Source organism: Bombina bombina, chromosome 1, assembly GCF_027579735.1.
Source record: "Bombina bombina isolate aBomBom1 chromosome 1, aBomBom1.pri, whole genome shotgun sequence".
NCBI classification, from domain to species: Eukaryota; Metazoa; Chordata; class Amphibia; order Anura; family Bombinatoridae; genus Bombina; species Bombina bombina.
The window spans coordinates 286,433,125-286,457,417 of NC_069499.1; the positions used below are offsets into that span (position 1 = coordinate 286,433,125).

General features: G+C 41.5%; 1 protein-coding gene across 3 annotated transcripts in view; it reads left to right on the forward strand.

The window, feature by feature from the left end:
- The window catches only part of STEAP3 (STEAP3 metalloreductase), a 142,315-nt gene that overhangs the window by 99,489 nt on the left and 18,533 nt on the right, over positions 1–24,293 (forward strand). For all 3 annotated transcript variants that reach the window (XM_053698021.1, XM_053698023.1, XM_053698022.1), the window contains exon 3: positions 12,027–12,554. In XM_053698021.1, the coding sequence (XP_053553996.1) occupies positions 12,027–12,554 (528 nt within the window). The remainder of the gene's footprint in view (positions 1–12,026; positions 12,555–24,293) is intronic.

A 24,293-nucleotide genomic window follows, 5' to 3' on the forward strand; every position in this document is an offset into this window, starting at 1 on the left:
GTTCCCTTTTCCTTTCTTTTCTGCTTCTTTCTACCCCCCTCCCTTCCCGCTCTTCTCTCTTCTTCCCCTTTTATTGCTTATATGTCACTTTAGACCATTGTGAGCCCTGCAAATGTAGGGGAGCTTTTGGTTGTTTTGCATATTGAACTGAAACAGTGTTATGAGATTCTTGATTTTCCATCTGAGTGGGTTGGGGTGGGGGGTCTATTCCCAAAGTAGTACAGAATGTATTTATATCATCCATTGATCTTAAAATCGCCGTTTTCCCATTTATTGTTGCCCTTAGGTCAAATGGGAACCCCCATCTGTAGTTAATATTCAGTTGGCGTAAATGTGTAGTCAAGTGTCTCACTTCTCTTCTCCTCTGTAATGTCCTTGGGCTAAGATCTGTAAAAATCTGTATATTTTGTCCGTCATATGTTATATTTTGTTGTTTCCTTGCCATTTGCAGAATGAGATCTTTATCCTTGTAATGTGCAAATTTAATTATTATGTCCCTCGGTGGTTCCCCCTGTCTGGGTTTAGGCCTGAGGGCTCTGTGACTTCTTTCGAGGGTCCTTAATGCATAGTTATCGGTGCCTGTGAAATTGTTAAAGAATTGGAGGAGATATTCTTCTAATTCTTCCTTCATCACATCCTCTGTGATCCCCCTTATTCTGAGATTGAGCCTTCTATGTCTGTTCTCCATATCTTCTATTTGATTCTGTTGTGTTAAGAGTGCCTCCCCTTGTTGGCGTATTTGAGTTGTTAAGCTATCAATAGTATTATTAACTATTATATTTTCTTCCTCCACTTGTGCCACCCTGTTACCAATCTCAGAAACATCTTTTTTTATGGCTATAAGCTCCGTTTTAATACATTGTTTAACCTGGGAGATTTCATCAAGGAGGGTCTGGATATCTTTTTTACTGGGTAGATTCTGTAAATCTGCCTTTGTTACAGGAGACGAATTTAATTCAGATATTCTCTGTGAGGGCCTAGAGGGAGATTGATCTTCTAGAGTGCTTGTTAGGGATGTGTCTGTTGTTTTAAAGTACTTATCCACTTTTGATCCTTGTGGTGTAGTGATTTTATTTACTTTGTCTTGTTTATTTCCTTTTTTAGAGGTCATATTAGTGGTTTTTAGTTTTTACCCAGCTTTAGGGACTGTATGTGCTTTATTTGCTGGGTTTCACCCCTCTTATCACCATCACCTCTATCCCTTGCCCTTTATGAGTCTACAATCACCCTCGCCTTTTGGCTGTTTGTATGTAGTGCTTTCAGTTATTAAGCAAGTAATATGCTCCCCCAAATTCGTTTTTCCATTCAGTATAGGGCCTAACTAAGTGAGTGTTTCTGCACATACATTGCGTTATATTCCTCTGCTTTTTAGTTATTCCCTTAAATTGCCTTAATTTTAAATATATGATTTTATTTGTATAAGTCACTCAAGGCAGTTCGCGGTGCTACACATCCTCACTGTATAGTATAGGTCAAATCTATGGAACATATAATTGCTCATACATTTAATATAACTAGCATTTCACTGTACATGCAAGAGTGTTAAACTTTTAGCAGTAAATAGCCTCTCAGTGTTAAAGTCTCAATATGCGTTATTGCCAAAATATATCAGCCTAAAAGCATTCCGTTTTCTTATTACCTTTGGTATAAAGTAGTATTGCTTACTTTTTTTATCCAATACTGGTATAGACAAAGAAAATACTTGCTATTTTAAGGGTCCTTGGGAGTTTTTTCCTTACGCCCCAGTTTCTTTTCCAGGACTCCAGTGAAAGGGATCGGGGCTCCTCCAGCAACTCGCGCCGGCCAGCAGCTTTCTGCTCCAATAGACACCGCAGGCTTTGCAGACGACACCCGCCCCAGATGAGACCGGCAGCGGGGATTCCACCTGTAAACCTATCTCACCTGGAAGTTTCGTAGCGCTAAAGGAATGTCTCTTCACGCTCCAATCTCGCGGCTCTGGTCGTTCCTCCACCGTTCTGCTGGCTTGTTAGCTCTAGCTATCGGGCTCCATTCAGGTGCTTCTGTCCCGCCCTCTTTCCTTTCAGCGTGCCTTGGCGTAGCGGGGCGGTGATTCTCTCGTCCCTTGAATCTCTTTCCACCTTGGAGGTTTGCCTCGACCTGTTTTAATTTTTTATGTTTACGAGCGGGGCCGCTTCTGGGTTACTATAGGAGCATCCCGATTACCATCTCTTTGCTTTAGCTCCTCTCCCCTCTCTCTCACGAAGTGTGGGTTGTTATTCAATGCTGCTCATAGGGGGTAGTATTCAGCCGGAGCTCCTAGTACCTGCAGCCATGTTCACTCTCGTCCGGCTCCGCCCCCTTGATATATATTTTTTATATATATTTTTCAAAGCTGAGAGGTCTGAGGTTAAATCTCTCGATTTTTTTTTTTATTTTTATTACTACCAACAAAAACCTAGACGTTTACAACAAATATATGCTGAACTAATAAAAAGTGTTGGAAAATTGATACTATTTTGAGCAGTAGGTTTTTGTCATATTTATGATAGCTAATGCAGTGTGTGCTATGTAAACGGAGTGTGCCTGCAGTTTTTTACATACATATTTGTATGCTGATTTTATAAGAATGAACCCATTCACCCTCAGATCACAGCACCTATGTAGCTAAATCAGGTTTTGCACAATTACAACACAGGATGTACCAAAGTTAGAAGTTCCAGGAACAGGAGTATTTTCTACATATACATGCTGCAATATTGGTATTACTAATGTTTTAGAGGAATGTCAATATCAAATATTTTCTCTCCTCCCTTCACCCCTTCCCCAGACTCTGCTACTTCCTTTATCAAATAAATCCATAGTTTTATACATTATCTGCCAAGTCTGTCTCCCTCATCATTTCCTATATATAATAGAGAGAGTGTGCGCAGAGTGTATGTATGTATGTATGTATGTGTGTATATATGTGTGTGTATGTATGTATGTGTGTATATGTGTGTGTGTGTATGTATGTGTGTGTATATATATAAGTATATATATATATATATATATATATATATATATATATATATATATATAATCAAACTCCTAACAATTCCTAACAACCCTCTAAATTAGGTCAAAAGTAGCAAGACAAAAAGTAGTATGTAGGAGCGCTCAAAGGCTAAACATATAAAATTAGAAATTAAGATAACAATTAAAACTTACTCTGCATACATGAAAAATTATCCACATATGGGGTTAAATAGCAAGCTATATGTGGGATTTAAATACTGCAATAATTTACTAGATGCAACAGGGTGTACAATATATAACAATTTATTATAAATAAAAATCAAATTATCTAAAATTCGGACGTCTCCGATAATAAATATATTTAAAACAAAAATTGTAATCAAGGACTAGACTAGGGCGTATTTGCCACCACTATAGTCTTAGAAGAGACACATATTATCCACCTGTAGTGTAAAAAACACAAGCTGGTGTTGCAAGGTATTGAAACAATGTCTCTAGACAGGCCGCAGGGATTCCACAGCAGTTAGAAGTTCAAGCTTGGATTAGTAACCTAAAACCAGTATAGGCACAGTACCTGACTTCCAGACTCGAAAAAGAGCGAGGGTCATACAAACTTTTACCGACAGCTCAGCCTCTATATTTCCTATCCTCTGCCGTGTAGGTCACTTGTGCGTATGACGTCAGGATACTCTGATCGTATTGTTTTTCAAATCAACAGCTGATTTGCTTTCAAAGCCCTCTTGCAGGGAGAAATGCGTCGATGCTGTGCAGTCATTGCAGATTTGAGACATTTACTATAACCTGTTAAGTGTCCCCCCACAATCACGGAGAACCTAGCGGTTCACACTATTGGTACAAATATACCCAAAGACAAGCCTTTAAAGACTTTTTTGTGTGCTGACAAGTGCCTAAAAGACAAGCCTTTAAAGATTTTATTGTATGCTAATAAGTGCCAAAGATAGCCCTTTGAATAATTTCTGCACCTGCGAAAGCGGATCAGCTGTTTACCACTCGTTGTACATGCTGTGCACTCTGTTCAGTTCCCAGGTTCTTCTGACTTCCCGCCACTTGAGTCGCTGACCGGTGCTGATTGGCTATTAGAGCTGCCTCAATTGGGGCTTATTGGCGGTGCTGAGCTTTAACCACCCAGTGGGTGGTGCTGGTGCTCGCCGCTCATAGGCAGAATAGTAGTCATAAACAGATAATTCCCAAAGAACAGGGAAAAACAAGGCGCGCTAAACAATCAGAGCATTTCATACAAAGAACACAATGTGTATATAGAAATCCACCTGCTCTGTATGATAACAAAAAGGCGCAGTCCATAATTAGTAAATGCCAAACAGATGAAAGAAGTCTGTAATGAATAGGCTGCTCCTCTTGAACCCGGAGTGTAAAGTGCTGTTAAAACATAAAAGATGAAAAGAGGGCGCCTCATAGTGTGAAAACTGTATTAACAGATGGTGTCTACTTATAATGTAGCGCTTACCGGATGAAGTGGCACTGTGCTATGACCAGTGCAGGTGAGCAGACTAGCACTCAACAGTGGCTAGTACACTGATGTCTCGATATCCCTGCAGATGTCACCGCAGCTCCTCATATAGTTTAAGCGGTGTTCTGTCTTAGGACCTCGTACCTCAGGTGTTTGTTCAGATAAAACAGAAACAAACTTCCAGTTCAAATTAAAAAGTATTAAAATGCTTTATTATTTTCAAAGCATCAGCAACGCTTGACAGGGTAACGCGTTTCTCAACCAATTTACTGGTCGTTTCCTCAGACCAAAATCAAAGCGGTTTTGGTTTTATTTTACAGGTATATTTGTAATTATTTTAACTAGGTAGCTATTAAATAGTTATTAACTATTTAATAGCTATTGTACTTAGTTAAAATAAATACAAAGTTGCCTGTAAAATAAAAATAAATCCTAAAATTTTGTAGCTATGTTAGGGTTTATTTTATAGGTAAGTATTTAGTTTTAAATAGGAATAATTTAGTTAATAATAGTAATATTATTTAGATTCATTTAAATAATTAAGTTAGGGGGGTGTTAGGGTTAGACTTAGGTTTAGGGGTTAATAACTTTATTATAGTGGCGGCGACAGATTAGGGGTTAATAGATTTAATAGGCTATGTGGGCTACGGCGGTTTAGGGGTTAATACTAGGATAGGTTTATTGCGGTGTGGGCTATGGCGTCTTTAGGGGTTAATACTAGAATCGGTTTATTGCGGTGTGGGCTATGGCGGGTTTAGGGGTTAATAATTAGGCTTATTGCGTTGTGGAGGGTTGTCGGTCTAGGGGTTAATACATTTATTATTAGGAGTGAGAGGGGGGATTGCGGATATAGGGGTATACGTGTCGGGCTTATTTTTGGGAGGCGTGTTAGACAGTTACGGGAGATTTAAAATTTTAGTTAGTTTTTCTTAGGCGCCGGCAGTTTCTAAAGTGCCGTAAGTCACTGGCGACTCCAGAAATTTGTACTTACGCTCATTTCTGGACATCGCTAGTTTATCCGACTTACGGCACTTTAGGAACTGCTGGCAGGGTATATGTAATACCCCGATCTGCGAGGTGAAATTACGGAGGCACGGGTTCCCTCGCTTGCGCCCTGAAACCTACGCCGTATATCGGATCGCGCCCCTAGTTTTTCAAAAGCCAACCTTATTTGGAGAAGCCAATGTGCAGAAGACAAAGTAAGCCACAGTCATTATGTATAATATAAAGTGCATAGTTTTGCAGCAGGCATCTACTAAACTTAACCTTAAGAACTCTGCAGGGAGCATTTCAGCACTGAGAATTAGCAAAGCCACACTTTTCAGAGCTAAATTACATGAAAGGGGAAAAAATAATAATAATGTTATACTACACAGTGTAGATAAAACCCCCAAGGTGTTTACTGTCCCTTTTTTAAAGTGACATGAAAGTCAAAACTAAGCTTTCATAGTTAACAACATACATCATGTAATTTTAAGAGACATTTACTGCTATTATCAAATGTATTTCTTTTGTAAGATGAGGAAAGTACATAGGTGTCCATGACATGGGGATATATTTCCTGCCACTAGGAGGAGGTCAAGAATCCTCACAAGAGCTTTAATCCCTCCCACCTCCTCTCCCAACTCTGTTTGTTCTTGGCATCTGAAGAGAGAGGTTGAGAAAAGTGCACTGCAAGCAAGATTTTATTATTTTTATTTAATTATTATTAGGAGCTCAGACCTGACTTGAGACCCAGTACCCCTCTTCCATCTTCTCTCAGGGAAGACTTCAGGATAATTTCTCCAATATTGTGTGTGAAGCAGGGGTAAAGGTATACATCAATTATGACATGTTAGTACATTAATGGGTAAATCTTTCAGCCATAATTGCCCTCAGGCATTGCAGGACCTTGTCTCTTAGCCTCCACCTGAGGGGTTGCTGGTATATCCGCAAGTATCTTCTGCAGTATATTTACTTGCACTGGATGGGCTCTCTACTAGATGATCATTTTGTGAGGGAGAAAGGCCTTAGCAAGCTGGTAAGATAGAGTGGAGGTGTACTGCAGACCTCGTAAGTGACTCAGACACTAAATACAGCCCAGGAACTATCCATAGTGCTCTCCTTGTATAGTTACTACATAGTTGGGGGTTCTCAGCCTTTACACATAGCATTTTATCTATGTGTTTAACACCAGAAATAATAGAATTCAGAGTTAAAATCCCTCCTTTTTTTATTGCCTTTTCTCTCTTAATATGAGAATAGTCGACGGCTTCATTCCTTACTTGTGGGAATACAGAACCTGGCCACCAGGAGGAGGCAAAGACACTCCAGACAAAGGCTTAAATACCTCCCCTCATCCCCCAGTTATTCTTTGCCTTTCGTCACAGGAGGAAGGCAGAGAAGTGTCGGAAGATTCTGAGTAGTCTGTTATGGCGGGTAGTATTCTTCGGTAATGGACTGGAGTTTTAAGTAGTCTTGTCAGCCTCTCAGTGAGAGCATTGTCGCATGTTAGGTGTCACGGATACAGGGCTGCAAGGGCTAAACCCCTACAACCTCACCCCTGTTGTTTCTCAGTGGTTTTGGGCTTCACAGAGCAACCACAATCTCTGGAAGCTTTTGTTTGCTTGTTTTGTGTTCTAAGCTTGTTAAGAGAAGAGCTGATGTATGACCGGGAAAACCCTCCTAGGCTAGCCGGGCTCCTGGAACTCCCGGTCGGCTGCCTCTCAACGGACACCCACCTAACCCCTCTCAGGCTTGCCGGGCTCCTGGAACTCCCGGTCGGCCACAGAACAGCTGGACACCCACTAATTTTACCCCTGATCACTCCAGCAACCATGTGCCCCAGAGCTCTGCTCTTTTGGGGATTAGTAGCCCCTAGGGGAGGACAAGAGGTGGGGGAATTACCGGAGGTGAGCTCCTTTGGGAACCGGGGGTTTTGGACACCCCTAACCCCATAACTTCAACGGACTGTAACTCCGGTCCCCAGTAACGAATCACGCTGATTTTTGGACTGTGGGGACCGAGAGCTTTAAAATGACATCCTGGAAGTGCCGCCGCTCCACCGGGATCGCCCCAAAACCGCCACCCCTAGGTACTGAGATTCTGTGGGACTGTGGCTGCTATGGAGGTGCCGGTCAGTTTGGAGGGGCGGGAATGGCGGGAAAATTGTGTGATTGTCCAGGGTCTTATCAAGATGAGCTGTGTGTATAAAAGGAGTGTATGTTTTACAATAAAGAGAGTTCCTGTTTCACCTGAATGCTAGTACGTCTAGTTATTTGGTTGGGCTCCTGCTAAAATCACCTTCCTGGGCTACATAGCAGCCTGTTCCAGGCAGAGGAAGGACCCTCTGGCAGAGCTACCTAGTCTGGGTAGCCGGAGTCTGCCACAGGGTGGGACCCTGAGTACTGGTGCTGACGGGCTATAGGGGTGGCTACAGGCTGTGGTCACTTGCCAGCTACATAGCTGCAGTTGGCAAGGAGGAAGCAGGACCCGTTTGGCGGAGCTACCTAGTTGGGGTAGCCAGGGTATCAGTCACATTAGGGTCTGGAGATGCAGGGAGAGTCTTTTTGCCAAACCATCTAGACTCGTATTAACAGCTCCTAAGCAATCAGTGTTGACAAGTTTCACTGCCTGCTTCTATCATTTAAGTACATGTCAGGTGCCATGCTACAAGACTGTCAAACTTCAGAGGCTGTGTGTCTGTTCCACGGCAGAGATTCCAGTAAGATCGTTTCTTTTTATTTCATATGATAACGTAAAGAAGACAGTGTCACAGTGTAACTCCTTTATCTGTATGGAATCAAGGGTTAATATCTCCAGAAGGAAGTTATTGAACAAAGGGGATTTATACATAACTTGCTTTATTATGTTTTATTTTGCGATATGTGTGAGATGAGGCTCAGGCAGATGTGGAACATTTTGGTTTTACTTTAGTTTTCGAGATAACTGTGCGGCCTGTTATTTTTGGCGTGTTTCTCTCCTGGAGCAGGGGCGGTCCTGCATGGCACTCCATGTGACCGGGTGTGGTCTCATTGACTTCCTCTTTCTTGACCGTGCGGTTTACAGGAGAAGAAGAGGCTCTGTGGGGCTATTCCTAAAGCTTATACCTGTTTTTATTGTGCTTGCACCCTGAATAAAAGGTGATGAGTATTTATTGTAAGGAGGAGGCACCCTGAATAAAAGGTGATGAATATGTATTGGAAGGGGCAGGCACCCTGAATAAAAGGGGATAAGTATGTATTGTAAGGAGGAGGCACCCTGAATAAAAGGGGATGAATATGTATTGGAAGGGACAGGCACCCTGAATAAAAGGGGATAAGTATGTATTGTAAGGAGGAGGCACCCTGAATAAAAGGGGATAAGTATGTATTGTAAGGAGGAGGCACCCTGAATAAAAGGGGATAAGTATGTATTGTAAGGAGGAGGCACCCTGAATAAAAGGGGATAAGTATGTATTGTAAGGAGGAGGCACCCTGAATAAAAGGGGATGAATATGTATTGTAAGGAGGAGGCACCCTGAATAAAAGAGGATGAATATGTATTGGAAGGGGCAGGCACCCTGAATAAAAGGGGATAAGTATGTATTGTAAGGGGCAGGCACCCTGAATAAAAGGGGATAAGTATGTATTGTAAGGGGCAGGCACCCTGAATAAAAGGGGATGAATATGTATTGGAAGGGGCAGGCACCCTGAATAAAAGGGGATAAGTATGTATTGTAAGGGGCAGGCACCCTGAATAAAAGGGGATAAGTATGTATTGTAAGGGGCAGGCACCCTGAATAAAAGGGGATAAGTATGTATTGTAAGGGGCAGGCACCCTGAATAAAAGGGGATAAGTATGTATTGTAAGGAGGAGGCACCCTGAATAAAAGGGGATGAATATGTATTGGAAGGGGCAGGCACCCTGAATAAAAGGGGATAAGTATGTATTGTAAGGGGCAGGCACCCTGAATAAAAGGGGATAAGTATGTATTGTAAGGAGGAGGCACCCTGAATAAAAGGGGATGAATATGTATTGGAAGGGGGAAGCACCCTGAATAATTCTGGAAGGTTTCTACCTACTTCACGATGATACAAGATTACCCAACCAGTTAAAATGATATAATATTGCAAATAGCGTAAAGAATGGAATTAATGTGAGCATGAATCTTGTTATATTTTAAACATTAAACTGAAAATTATGATAGCAATGACAAAAAAATATGATACACTTATGTTGGTGTGAATGTCCCAATGAGGGATGTGTTCCAAAGCGGGGAAATACAAGCCACAGTGAAGTTGTAATTGTCAGTAGTGACGTTCACTGTTGACTCTTATACCATGATATAAACTTCTGCTCTAAGTGATTTTTCTTTCATAATTCAGATAGAAAATACAATTTTAAACAACATTCCAATTTACTATTATCAAATTAGCTTTATTCTCTTGGTATAATTTGTTGAAGGAGAAGCAATGCACTACTGGGAGCCATCTGAACACATTGGGTGAGCCAATGACAAGTGGCATATATTAAAGCCACCAATCCGCAGCTAGCTCCTAGTAGTGCATTGCTGCTCCTGAGCCTACTTACAGTAGGTATGCTTTTCAACAAAGTATACAAGAGAAAGAAGCAATAATAGAAGAAAATTGGAATGTTGTTTAAAGTTGCTAGCTCTATCTGAGTAACAAAAGATTTTAATTTTGAATTTAAAGGGACATTATACACTAGATTTTTCTTTGCATAAATGTTTTGTAGATGATTCGTTTTTATAGACTGTACAGCTTTTTTTTTATTTTAAAGTATAGTTTTGCTTATTGTTAAATAACATTGCACTGATTTTCAGACTCCAAACCAAGCCCAAAGTTTTAGAAGAATACTGATGTATCCCTACTCCAGCTTGCTCCTGGTTGTGTAAAGAGTCTTTTCATATGCAGAAGAAGGGGGAGGGGTAGTATCTGCTATTTTTGCTATATAACCACTTTCAGTGGGTGTTCCAGCAAACCTTTTCAACAGAGCTAAACTGGGAGCTTCTAAGTAAGTTTTTACACTGGATTTTTAGATCGGTATCTGTGCATATTATTTTTTTATAATAGTGTCTATTACATGCAGTTAAATGAAAATTGGTGTATACTGTCCCTTTAATGTTCCCTTAAAGGGACAGTTTACTCAAAAAATTTCTCCCCTTTAATTTGTTCCCAATGATCCACTTTACCTGCTGGAGTGTATTAAATTGTTTACAAGTAGCTCCTTTACCCTTATATTGGCATCTGAAATTGTTAATTTAGCATGTGGTATCCCCACCTATTCTGAAAGTTTGTGGCCGTGCGTACCAGCTATAGATAAGCTTTGTAAACACAGCCAGCAGAAGAAATTACACTCCCAGTGTGATAAAGCAGAGATAAGGTAATAAAATGTTGATTTTCCATTGTTCTCTCAAAGTACTGGTGATTGTTTTAAGGACAGATATAAGATAAAGAAGCAGGTATATGTGCACAATGTGATACAGTAATGAGATCTGATTATACCTACAAGCTCAACCTATTTTATTAGGCTGTGGCTTCAAAACACAAAATCAGAGCTTTAATATACAGAAATAAACCTTAAAAAGCTAATTTTTTACATTTTTTACTCTGCAGTTGGTAAAAAAAGCAATTGTAAACACATTAAGGGAAAAACTATTTTACAGTATACTGTCCCTTTAATAAAACGATAACATTGCAGTGTTTCTAATTTCCCAGTTTTCCTTGATACTAAACCCTGTGAATAAAAACAGGCAGTTCATATAAGTAAGAGCTATTCTGGCGTTTTAGAATTTGAGTATATTTTCTTTCCATCTACAAACAATAAGTTGTATTGTGAAAGCAACACTTCTCTGTGCAGTTTAATCTTACAGAGAAACATCCTAAAGGACGTTTGTAGAGAATCTGTGTCCCGGCAGCAAAAACTGGCACCGTATTTCTTTTCACTTAGCCTGGAATAGCATTCTTTGAATTAATTAATGGAAGATCAATATGTTTCTTTCTTCTTTTACTGATGAGTCTACAATGGAATTATATGGAATGTATCCTTAAAGGGACATGAAACCCCAAACATTTCTTTCATGATTCAGATAGAGAATATCATTTTAAACAACTTTCTAATTTACTTCTATTATTTAATTTGTTTCCTTCTCTTCTTATACTTTTGCTGAAAGGTTTATCTAGGAATGCTCAAGAGCAGCAAAGAACCTAGGTTCTAGCTGCTGATTGGTGGATGCATATATATATATATACTGATTGTCATTGGCTCAATCATTTGTTCAGTTAGAAATCAGTAGTGCATTGCTGCTCCTTCAACAAATGATACCAATAGAGTGAAACAAATTTGATAAAAGAAGTAAATTAGAAAGTTGTTTTAAAATGTATTCTCTATCTGAATCATGAAAGATATTTTTTGGGTTTCATGACCCTTTAACTGTCACATTGATTTTTATCATGGCAACCTTTATATCACATTTATGGTTACATATTACATTTTGTTGTGATTATATGTTTATTAATAAAGATATACCGTGCAGCACTTTGTAGCTAATGACAGTATGTTGGTGCTGACTTTTTCACAGGTCCTGATCTGCTCTGACAATATCTTTGCAAGAAATTATGTTGCTTCCATTGCTCGCAGCATGGGATTTATCCCAGTGGATATGGGAGCCCTTTACTCCGCAAGGGAAATTGAGAACATACCACTCCGGCTCCTGCCCTTCTGGAAAATCCCTGTGGTGCTTGGGGTCTGCCTCTTCTGTTTCTTTTACACGTACAATTTTATAATCGCTGTCTTGCACCCATATGTAGTTGAGAACAAGAACAAGTTCTACAAGCTTCCCATTGAGCTTATGAATGTAACGTTGCCTTGCGTGGCCTATGTCCTCCTGTCTCTGGTGTATCTTCCAGGCATCCTGGCAGCCTTTTACCAGCTGCATTACAACACTAAGTACCGGAGATTCCCTGACTGGTTGGACCAGTGGATGTTACATAGAAAACAGATCGGACTGGTCAGCTTTTTCTTCGCAGCTCTGCATGCGGTGTACAGTTTGTGTCTGCCCATGCGCCGGGCTGCCCGCTACCTCCTTATCAATGATGCATATAAACAGGTAAAATACCACAGTCCTTTCCTATGTGTATAATATGTAGGTGCTTATTATTATATTGTAAAGTTTCTCCAAATTCCATAGCACAGGATAGAGGGGAAGGGGTATGTAATGAGGCTGCTTCATAATAAAAAAGAACAGATACATAAAACAGATTAAAAAAAAACAAATGTAAGATGTACTTTTCATTTATATGCTCTTAAAATCATCATTTCCTCAGGTTAGAGGTAATACTATTATCACTGTTCAGACTCACATTCAGATGCCAGTAATTCCTGACTTATAAAACACATTTAGCTGAACATTAGTAGCTTTTTCCCCAAAATGTCTTCATACTTTTATATAAGTTGTTTTGTTTGTTTGTTTGTTTTATAAATTTCACCCATAGTGCAAAAAGTTATTTCTCCAACATTGGTGTGTCCGGTCCACGGCGTCATCCTTACTTGTGGGAATATCTCTTCCCCAACAGGAAATGGCAAAGAGTCCCAGCAAAAGCTGGCCATATAGTCCCTCCTAGGCTCCACCCACCCCAGTCATTCTCTTTGCCGTTGCACAGGCAACATCTCCACGGAGATGGTTAAGAGTATGTGGTGTTTAGTTGTAGTTTTTTATTCTACTATCAAGAGTTTGTTATTTTAAAATAGTGCTGGTATGTACTATTTACTCTGAAACAGAAAAAGATGAAGAGTTCTGTTTGTGAGAGGAAGATGATTTTAGCAGACAGTAACTAAAATCGTTTGCTGTTTCCACATAGGACTGTTGAGATGAAGTAACTTCAGTTGGGGGAAACAGTTAGCAGACTTTTCTGCTTAAGGTATGACTAGCCATATTTCTAACAAGACTGTGTAATGCTGGAAGGCTGTCATTTCCCCTCATGGGGACCGGTAAGCCATTTTCTTAGTCTCAAACAGAATAAAGGGCTTAATATGGGCTGTAAAACTGGTAGACACTGTTATGGGCAAAATCGATTGCTTTATTTGAGCATTTTATACATGTTTATGCTTGAAATTCACACTTATAAGCTTGGGGAACGTTTTTTTAACGTCAGGCACTGAGTTAGACACCTTTCCAGTCAGGAAGGGCCTTCCTAGTTGTAGGCTGAGCCTCATTTTCGCGCCATTACTGCGCAGTTACTTTTGAGAGCAAGACATGCAGATGCATGTGTGTGGATCTGAAAGTAGTTGGAACGGTTCCTAGAAGGCTTCATTTGGTATCGTATTCCCCCCTGGGTTTGGTAAAGTCGCAGCAAAGGCTGTAGCTGGGACTGTAGAGGGGTTAAAACTGTAACCGGCTCCGGTTTCGTTATTTTAAGGGTTAAAGCTCTGAAATTTGGTGTGCAATACTTTTAATGCTTTAAGACACTGTGGTGAAAATTTGGTAAATTTTGAACAATTCCTTCATACTTTTTCACATATTCAGTAATAAAGTGTGCACTGTTTAAAATTTAAAGAGACAGTAACGTTTTTGTTTTAAAACGGTTTTTGTGTTTTTTTGACAAGTTTAAGCCTGTTTAACATGTCTGTACCTTCAGATAAGCTATGTTCTATATGTATGAAAGTCAATGTGTCTCCCCCTTCAAAATTGTGTGATAATTGTGCCATAGCGTCCAAACAAAGTAAGGACAGTGCTGCCACAGATATTAAAATTGCCCAAGATGTTTCATCAGATGAAGGGAGTAGACATAGTTCTACATCATCTCCTTCTGTGTCTACGCCAGTTTTGCCCACACAGGAGGTCCCTAGTACTTCTAGCGCGCCAATGCTTATTACTATGCAACAATTGACGGCAGTAATGGATAACTCCATAGCAAATATTTTATCCAAAATGCCTACATATCAGAGAAAGCGCGATTGCTCTGTTTTAAACACTGAAGAGCAGGAGGGCGCTGATGATAATTGCTCTGTCATACCCTCACACCAATCTGAAGGGGCCATGAGGGAGGTTTTGTCAGATGGAGAAATTTCAGATTCAGGAAAAATTTCTCAACAAGCTGAACCTGATGTTGTGACATTTAAATTAGAGCATCTCCGCGCACTGCTTAAGGAGGTGTTATCTACGCTGGATGATTGTGACAACCTGGTCATTCCAGAAAAATTATGCAAGATGGACAAGTTCCTAGAGGTTCCGGTGCACCCAGACGCTTTTCCTATACCCAAGCGGGTGGCGGACATAGTGAATAAGGAGTGGGAGAAGCCCGGCATACCTTTTGTCCCCCCTCCTATATTTAAGAAATTATTTCCTATGGTCGACTCCAGAAAGGACTTATGGCAGACAGTCCCTAAGGTAGAGGGGGCAGTTTCTACTCTAAACAAGCGCACTACTATTCCTATCGAGGATAATTGTGCTTTCAAAGATCCTATGGAGAAAAAATTGGAGGGTTTGCTTAAAAAGATTTTTGTACAGCAAGGTTACCTCCTGCAACCCATTTCGTGCATTGTTCCTGTCACTACAGCAGCGTGGTTCTGGTTCGAGGAACTAGAAAAGTCGCTCAGTAGAGAGACTCCGTATGAGGAGGTTATGGACAGAGTTCACGCACTCAAGTTGGCTAATTCTTTTATTTTAGATGCCGCTTTGCAATTAGCTAGATTAGCGGCGAAAAATTCAGGGTTTGCAATTGTGGCGCGCAGAGCGCTTTGGCTAAAGTCTTGGTCAGCGGATGTATCTTCCAAGACAAAATTGCTTAATATCCCCTTCAAGGGTAAAACTCTCTTTGGGCCAGAATTGAAAGAGATTATCTCAGACATCATTGGGGGAAAGGGCCACGTCCTCCCACAAGATAGGCCTTTCAAAGCCAAGAATAAGTCTAATTTTCGTTCCTTTCGCAATTTCAGGAACGGACTGGCCTCTAACTCTGCATCCTCTAAGCAAGAGGGTAATGCTTCCCAAACCAAACCAGCCTGGAAACCGATGCAAGGCTGGAACAAGGGTAAGCAGGCCAAGAAGCCTGCTGCTGCTAACAAAACAGCAGGAAGGAGTAGCCCCCGATCCGGGACCGGATCTAGTAGGGGGCAGACTCTCTCTCTTTGCTCAGGCTTGGGCAAGAGATGCTCAGGATCCCTGGACACTAGAAATAGTTTCTCAGGGTTATCTTCTGGAATTCAAGGAACTACCCCCAAGGGGAAGGTTCCACATGTCTCACTTATCCTCAAACCAAATAAAGAGACAGGCATTCTTACATTGTGTAGATGTCACACTGGTATAGGAAATCTAAAATAAAGACACAGTTTTTTAAACAGGTCAGGTGAATCACAACTGCTGAGATGGAAGGTGGCAACAAATAGAGAGTGTATGTAGCAAGAAGATACTAAAAACCACAATAGTCACAGGGTGTGTGAAGGCGGCTTTCCTGTATCAGCAGGCTGTAATTAATGTATAGGAGGAGATTCGTTATGTTAACCCTATTGCAGGCTGAATAGAGTGGCTACACTCTAGTCTGCAGTGAAAACATATAACACAGTTCCTCCGGTAAGATAATAATCAGAATACCCAAATTTACATGAGAGAAATGGTCAGAATGAAGGTTCAATAATTAAATGAAGTTTCAGCAGGTTATTGTAAGTGAACATGGAGTATCACATATGAGGGTAGGTTTATGCGAAGGGTGGAACTGTGTCATAGTTAACAGAAGAACACTGACAAGAAGACATATGCAGTTTGAGGATGTTACAATGGTAAGCGTTATAGTGCTGGCACATATCAAGGCTGAGAGACAGAGGTTGTAACACTTACAGCGTAGTCGGAAGAGCAGGCTAGTGCTGTGGAGCGAGCGAGAGAGCAGCTGGCGTGTGACGTCACCGCGGTTGTTGCGGAGCTCCGTGGAAGTGCTGAGACAGGAGACAGGAGCGGTAGCGTCCAAGGTAAGTGTGAGTTAGCAATTCTCAGTGGTGGTTAGTAAATCACAGGTGCTTCAGAGGAAACTGAAGGTTGCAAGTATAAAGCAACAGCAGCAAAGTTCGTGAAAAGTTTGATTCCAAAGAAAAAGTTGTTGGCAGCAAATTTGAGTGAACAGAGTTCAGACAAAACTGGCTAGGCAATAGAAGTGTATTTCAATACTAAGCAAAGAATGAGTGAAATAGGTGTGCCTTAAATAGGGTGGAGACAGGTATGAGAAGCAGTGATCCTTAAAGGGACAGTACAACCAAGGATAGTGTATATGGCAGAGATGTATATCCTGACAGGATCCCCCCTTCAAAGAGCGACTCCGGAGCTCAGGGTCCAGGAGAGTCGGGATGCCGTTGATGAAAACGAGACACCAACCTGGGTGCGGAGATGTTAACAGAGGGTTCCCAGGAATCCTCATCAGGTGGGTAACCCTTCCAGCTAACCAGGTACTGTAATGCCCCATTCATCATGCGGGAATCTTTGATGGATCGAACCTCATATTCGATATCAGGGTCGACAGAAACCAGAGGAAGAGAAGAAGTTGAGGCGGAACCCCTCACTGCCCGGTAAGGTTTCAGAAGGGAGACATGAAATGTCGGGTGGATTTTCATAGTAGGAGGTAGGGTGAGACGAACAGCATTGGCATTGACGATATGCGCTATGGGATAAGGACCAACAAAGAGTGGGGATAACTTCTTGCAGGGAGTGTTCATACGTAAATGTTTTGTAGAAAGCCATACCAAGTCACCTACTTCATATTTTGGAGGAGTTGTCCTGCGTCTATCGTAGTACCTTTTGTAGAGCCTCTTTGCGTTTTCAATTGAGGATTCAATACGAGTGAAATTCGAGGAAATGCTTTGGGAAAGCTCAGCGATTGAAGGAGAAGAAGAATCTTGAGTAGGATACAATTGGAATGTTGGATGAAATCCGTAATTTGAGTAGAATGGAGTTTGATTAGTGGTGGCATGTAAGGTGTTGTTATAGCAAAATTCAGCGTATGGTAGCAAGTCCGCCCAAAGATGTTGTTCAGAGGAACAAAAAGACCTTAGGAATTGTTCCAGCCATTGGTTACAGCGTTCGGTCTGTCCATTTGACTGGGGATGGTATGCCGTTGTAAGCCGCCTGTCAATATGGAAGAGTTTGCAGAACTCCGACCAGAGTTTACTGGAGAATTGAGTGCCTCTGTCACTCAAAATGGTCTTTGGCAGGCCATGTAGCTTGATGACATTAGAAATAAGAAGTTGAACAGTTTCTATTGAGGTAGGTAGCTTATGGTACGGGATAAAATGACACATCTTTGTGAAAAGATCCACTACAACCATGATGGTGTTGTTCCTTGAGGAGAGAGGTAGGTCGACTATAAAGTCGAGAGCAATTTCGGACCACGGTGTCTTAGGAGTAGGTAAAGGTAGTAAAAGACCATATGGAGGTTGTTTATTCCTTTTTGATATGGTACAAATGGTGCAGGTGTGGACATGTTGGGATACATCGGCAGTCATATTTGGCCACCAATAACTCCTTTTCGCTAAATCCAGGGTCTTTTTTATACCAGGGTGACCCGCGAGTGGAGAGTCATGTAATGATTCCAGCAGAGGTAGACGGAGTATAGGAGGAATGTATAAACGGGAGCCATGATAATAACATCCATCGGACTTCAACTGTAGTTCCTGTAGTGGTTTCGAAAAATCCTTCTGTTGTTCTATATGAATAATAGGCCTGGTGTCGTATGTGAAACAGAGGAAATTTTCCGAAGGAATTATACTTTGTTGAGAGGGTAGTGAGATGGACTCAGGTGGTATGCGAGAAAGTGCATCAGCTTTCTGATTTTTTGTTGAAGGTCGATAGGTAATAAGGAAATTAAAACGTGAGAAAAACAAATTCCATCTAACTTGACGGGAGGTGAGTGTTCGGGAGGTTTTTAAATACTGAAGGTTACGGTGATCAGTATAGATGAGAGTAGGGTAGGTAGTACCCTCTAAAAGATGTCGCCAATGATCCAGGGATAGTTTAATTGCAAGTAATTCTTTGTCCCCGATAGGGTAGTTTTGTTCAGAGATGTTTAAGGTCCTGGAATAAAAAGCCACAGGATGGAGAGGTTTATCTAGATTCTCCCGTTGAGATAGTACTGCTCCAATTGCGAAGTTGGATGCATCAACCTCTAAAATGAACTGAAGTTTTGGGTCAGGAAAACGTAGAATGGGTGCACTGGTGAATTTCTGTTTGAGTGTATTAAAAGCTGACTGACACTCTTGAGTCCACTTGAATGGAATCTTGACTTTTGTGAGTGTGGTTAGAGGAATTGCCAATTTAGAAAAATCTTTGATAAACTTACGGTAGAAGTTTGCGAAACCCATAAAGGATTGAACCTGGCGTCTGGTCTTTGGGGTAGGCCAGTTCAGTACTGCATCAATTTTTTTATTCTCCATAAAAATTCCTGAAGGGGATATTTCATATCCAAGGAAAGATATGGTCTGGGAATTGAAAACACATTTTTCGGCTTTTGCATAGAGGAAATTGCTTCTAAGCCGGGAAAGAACTTGCCTCACATGTAGAATGTGCTGTTCTAACGTTTTTGAGTAGATGAGAATATCATCTAGATATATGACTATGTTGACATCAAGGAGGTCTCTAAAAAGATCGTTTATTAAGTGCTGAAAAGCAGCAGGCGCATTACACAACCCGAATGGCATGACTACGTACTCGAATAAACCATAACGGGTTCGGAACGCAGTCAGCCATTCGTCTCCTGATCTTATTCGGAGAAGGTTGTATGCACCCCTTAAATCCAGTTTTGTGAAAAACTTAGCTCCCTCTAATCTCTCAATAAGCTCTGGTATGAGGGGTAAAGGGTAGCGGTTCTTTACCGTAATTTTATTTAGCTGACGGTAATCGACTATAGGTCTAAGAGTGCCGTCTTTGTTTTTAACAAAAAATATTCTGGCCCCAGCCGGAGAGGTCGAGGGTCGGATGAACCCTTTTCTAAGGTTCTCTTCTAAATATGTCTTTAGGTGTGTTAGCTCAGTATGAGATAGGGGAAATATGTGCCCAATCGGGATCTCTGACCCAGGGAGTATGTCTATGGGGCAGTCGTATTTTCTATGTGGAGGCAGACTCTCTGCCTCCTTTTTGCTAAAAACATCAGAAAAATCGCTATAAACCTCTGGTATGGGTGGTATGTCCGGAGTGGCAGAAGTTTGTAATACTGTACTGGGGAGACAAGTACTTTGGCAGTATGATGAATTGTAAGTAAGTGTGGAATTGAACCAGTCTATCTGGGGGTTGTGTGTATGCAACCATTGCATCCCCAAAACCACCTGAGAGACCGGGCAATTTATTACATCGAAAGAGACATATTCTCTATGCTGCTCATGAGAGACCACAAGTAGGGGTATGGTATGAAATTCAACAGGCCCAGAAGAAATATTTTTTCCATCTATCCCTCTCAAATAAACAGGAGATTGTTTCTGCATCAGTGGTATTTTATTTACAGTGCAAAATTCCTTATCTATATAAGAAGCCGTGGCACCGGAATCAATTATCGCGGTGGCGTGAAGACGAAGTTGTTCCCACTGTAACAGAAGAGGGATTTTTATGTAAGTAACTGAACTCTGTTGAGTAGTACAACAATAAAAATCTGATAAGGTCTTACCCTTGTTTTGTTTTAGGAGGGAAGGGCAGTCTTTCACAGTGTGTTCGTCAGAGGCACAGTACAGGCATAGATTATTGGATCGACGTCTGAGCTTCTCTTGAGGAGACAGAGGACCTTTGATGAAGGCAATGTCCATGGGTTCAGGGGTGTTTTTGTGTAGTGAAGAGGCATGTGTGGGGTAGGATGCTTTCCTAGGGTTAGAGTCATGCCCAGTCTTTTCTTGGTACCTTTCCCTGAGGCGCCTGTATATTGTAATACTAAGGGACATGAGCTCTTCTAAGGTATCTGGGATGTCTGTGCGAGACAACTCGTCTTTTATTCCCTCAGAGAGGCCGAGTCTGAACTGGTTCCTAAGGGACAGATTGTTCCATTGAGAGTCCTTAGCCCATTTTTTAAATTCTGTGATGTAGTCTTCGACTACCCTCTTCTTTTGTTTAAGGCCACGCATGGCGTTTTCAGCTGTAAGCTGTTTGTATGGATCCTCATACAATTGACCCATTGCGACAAAAAAATTATCCAAAGAATTTAATATCTCTTCATTATTCTCAAAGTAAGTGTTTGCCCATGTACGGGGTTCACCTCTAAGGTAAGATATGGTCGTGAGTACTCTAATCCTATCGTTTGGGTAGGTATGAGGTCTTAAAGCAAACATTAACAGGCATGCATTTTTAAACTCTCTGTAGAGAGTCCTGTCTCCATGGAAACAATCTGGAGGGCTAACCTGGGGTTCATATATATGTGTTCTTTTGTCTACTACATCCCTAATGTATGCTTTGAGGTTATCATTCTCCACTTTTAATGCGTTGAGACCATTTGTTAACAAATCTACTCTTTGTGTTAATGCGTGCATGTGAGTGTTAATCTCAGCTGGATCCATAGGTTTTAAAAGGCTTAGTATTCTGTCACACTGGTATAGGAAATCTAAAATAAAGACACAGTTTTTTAAACAGGTCAGGTGAATCACAACTGCTGAGATGGAAGGTGGCAACAAATAGAGAGTGTATGTAGCAAGAAGATACTAAAAACCACAATAGTCACAGGGTGTGTGAAGGCGGCTTTCCTGTATCAGCAGGCTGTAATTAATGTATAGGAGGAGATTTGTTATGTTAACCCTATTGCAGGCTGAATAGAGTGGCTACACTCTAGTCTGCAGTGAAAACATATAACACAGTTCCTCCGGTAAGATAATAATCAGAATACCCAAATTTACATGAGAGAAATGGTCAGAATGAAGGTTCAATAATTAAATGAAGTTTCAGCAGGTTATTGTAAGTGAACATGGAGTATCACATATGAGGGTAGGTTTATGCGAAGGGTGGAACTGTGTCATAGTTAACAGAAGAACACTGACAAGAAGACATATGCAGTTTGAGGATGTTACAATGGTAAGCGTTATAGTGCTGGCACATATCAAGGCTGAGAGACAGAGGTTGTAACACTTACAGCGTAGTCGGAAGAGCAGGCTAGTGCTGTGGAGCGAGCGAGAGAGCAGCTGGCGTGTGACGTCACCGCGGTTGTTGCGGAGCTCCGTGGAAGTGCTGAGACAGGAGACAGGAGCGGTAGCGTCCAAGGTAAGTGTGAGTTAGCAATTCTCAGTGGTGGTTAGTAAATCACAGGTGCTTCAGAGGAAACTGAAGGTTGCAAGTATAAAGCAACAGCAGCAAAGTTCGTGAAAAGTTTGATTCCAAAGAAAAAGTTGTTGGCAGCAAATTTGAGTGAACAGAGTTCAGACAAAACTGGCTAGGCAATAGAAGTGTATTTCAATACTAAGCAAAGAATGAGTGAAATAGGTGTGCCTTAAATAGGGTGGAGACAGGTATGAGAAGCAGTGATCCTTAAAGGGACAGTACAACCAAGGATAGTGTATATGGCAGAGATGTATATCCTGACAGTAGAAGACCTGTTAAAGATGGGAGTGATACACCCAGTTCCAACGGCGGAACAAGGAATGGGATTTTACTCAAATCTGTTTATAGTTCCCAAAAAAGAGGGAACTTTCAGACCAATTGTGGATTTAAAGATCCTAAACAAATTTCTCAGAGTACCATCGTTCAAAATGGAAACCATTCGAACGATTCTACCCACAATCCAGGAAGGTCAATTTATGACTACCGTGGATCTAAAGGATGCGTATCTACATATTCCTATCCACAAAGAACATAATCAGTTCCTAAGGTTCGCCTTTCTGGACAAACATTTCCAGTTTGTGGCCCTCCCATTCGGGTTAGCCACTGCTCCAAGGATTTTCACAAAGGTACTCGGATCCCTTCTAGCAGTTCTAAGACCAAGGGGCATTGCAGTAGTACCGTACTTGGACGACATTCTAATACAAGCGTCGTCTCTTTCAAAGGCAAAGGCTCACACAGACATCGTTCTGGCCTTTCTCCGATCTCACGGATGGAAGGTGAACATAGAAAAAAGTTCTCTGTCTCCGTCGACAAGAGTTCCCTTCTTGGGAACAATAATAGATTCGTTAAAAATGAGGATTTTCCTGACAGAAGTCAGAAAGTCAAAACTTCTAAACGCTTGTCAAGTTCTTCATTCTATTCCTCGTCCTTCCGTAGCTCAGTGCATGGAAGTAGTAGGGTTGATGGTTGCAGCAATGGACATAGTTCCTTTTGCGCGAATTCATCTAAGACCATTACAACTGTGCATGCTGAAACAGTGGAATGGGGACTATACAGACTTGTCTCCTGTGATTCAAGTTTATCAGAAGACCAGAGACTCACTCCGTTGGTGGCTAACCCTGGACCACCTGTCCCAGGGAATGAGCTTCCGCAGACCAGAGTGGGTCATCGTCACGACCGACGCCAGTCTAATAGGTTGGGGCGCGGTCTGGGAATCCCTGAAAGCTCAGGGACTATGGTCTCGGGAAGAGTCTCTTCTCCCGATAAACATTTTGGAACTGAGAGCGATATTCAATGCTCTCAGGGCTTGGCCTCAACTAGCAAAGGCCAGATTCATAAGATTCCAATCAGACAACATGACGACTGTTGCTTATATCAATCATCAGGGGGGAACAAGGAGTTCCCTGGCGATGAAAGAAGTGACCAAAATAATAAAATGGGCGGAGGATCACTCCTGCCACCTATCTGCGATCCACATCCCAGGTGTGGAAAACTGGGAGGCGGATTATCTGAGTCGTCAAACATTCCATCCGGGGGAGTGGGAACTCCACCCGGAGATCTTTGCCCAGTTGACTCAATTATGGGGCATTCCAGATATGGATCTGATGGCGTCTCGTCAGAACTTCAAGGTTCCTTGCTACAGGTCCAGATCCAGGGATCCCAAGGCGACTCTAGTGGTTGCACTAGTAGCGCCTTGGACCTTCAACCTAGCCTATGTGTTTCCACTGTTTCCTCTCATTCCCAGGCTGGTAGCCAGGATCAAGCATGAGAGGGCCTCGGTGATCTTGATAGCTCCTGCGTGGCAACGCAGGACTTGGTATGCAGACCTGGTGAATATGTCATCGGTTCCACCATGGAAGCTACCTTTGAGACAGGATCTTCTTGTACAGGGTCCATTCGAACATCCAAATCTGGTCTCCCTCCAGCTGACGGCTTGGAAATTGAACGATTGATTCTATCAAAGCGTGGGTTTTCAGATTCTGTGATAGATACTCTAGTTCAAGCCAGAAAACCGGTAACTAGAAAAATTTACCATAAAATATGGAAAAGATATATCTGCTGGTGTGAATCCAAAGGATTCTTATGGAATAAGATCAAAATCCCTAAGATCCTTTCCTTTCTACAAGAAGGTTTGGATAAAGGATTATCAGCGAGTTCTCTAAAGGGACAGATTTCTGCTTTATCTGTCTTATTACACAAACGACTGGCAGCTGTGCCAGATGTTCAAGCATTTGTTCAGGCTCTGGTTAGGATCAAGCCTGTTTACAGACCTTTGACTCCTCCCTGGAGTTTAAATCTAGTTCTTTCAGTTTTTCAAGGGGTTCCGTTTGAACCTCTACATTCCATAGATATTAAGTTGTTATCTTGGAAAGTTCTGTTTTTGGTTGCTATTTCTTCTGCTAGAAGAGTTTCTGAGTTATCTGCTCTGCAGTGTTCTCCGCCCTATCTGGTGTTCCATGCAGATAAGGTTGTTTTGCGTACTAAGCCTGGTTTTCTTCCAAAGGTTGTTTCTAACAAAAATATTAACCAGGAGATAGTTGTACCTTCTTTGTGTCCGAATCCAGTTTCAAAGAAGGAGCGTTT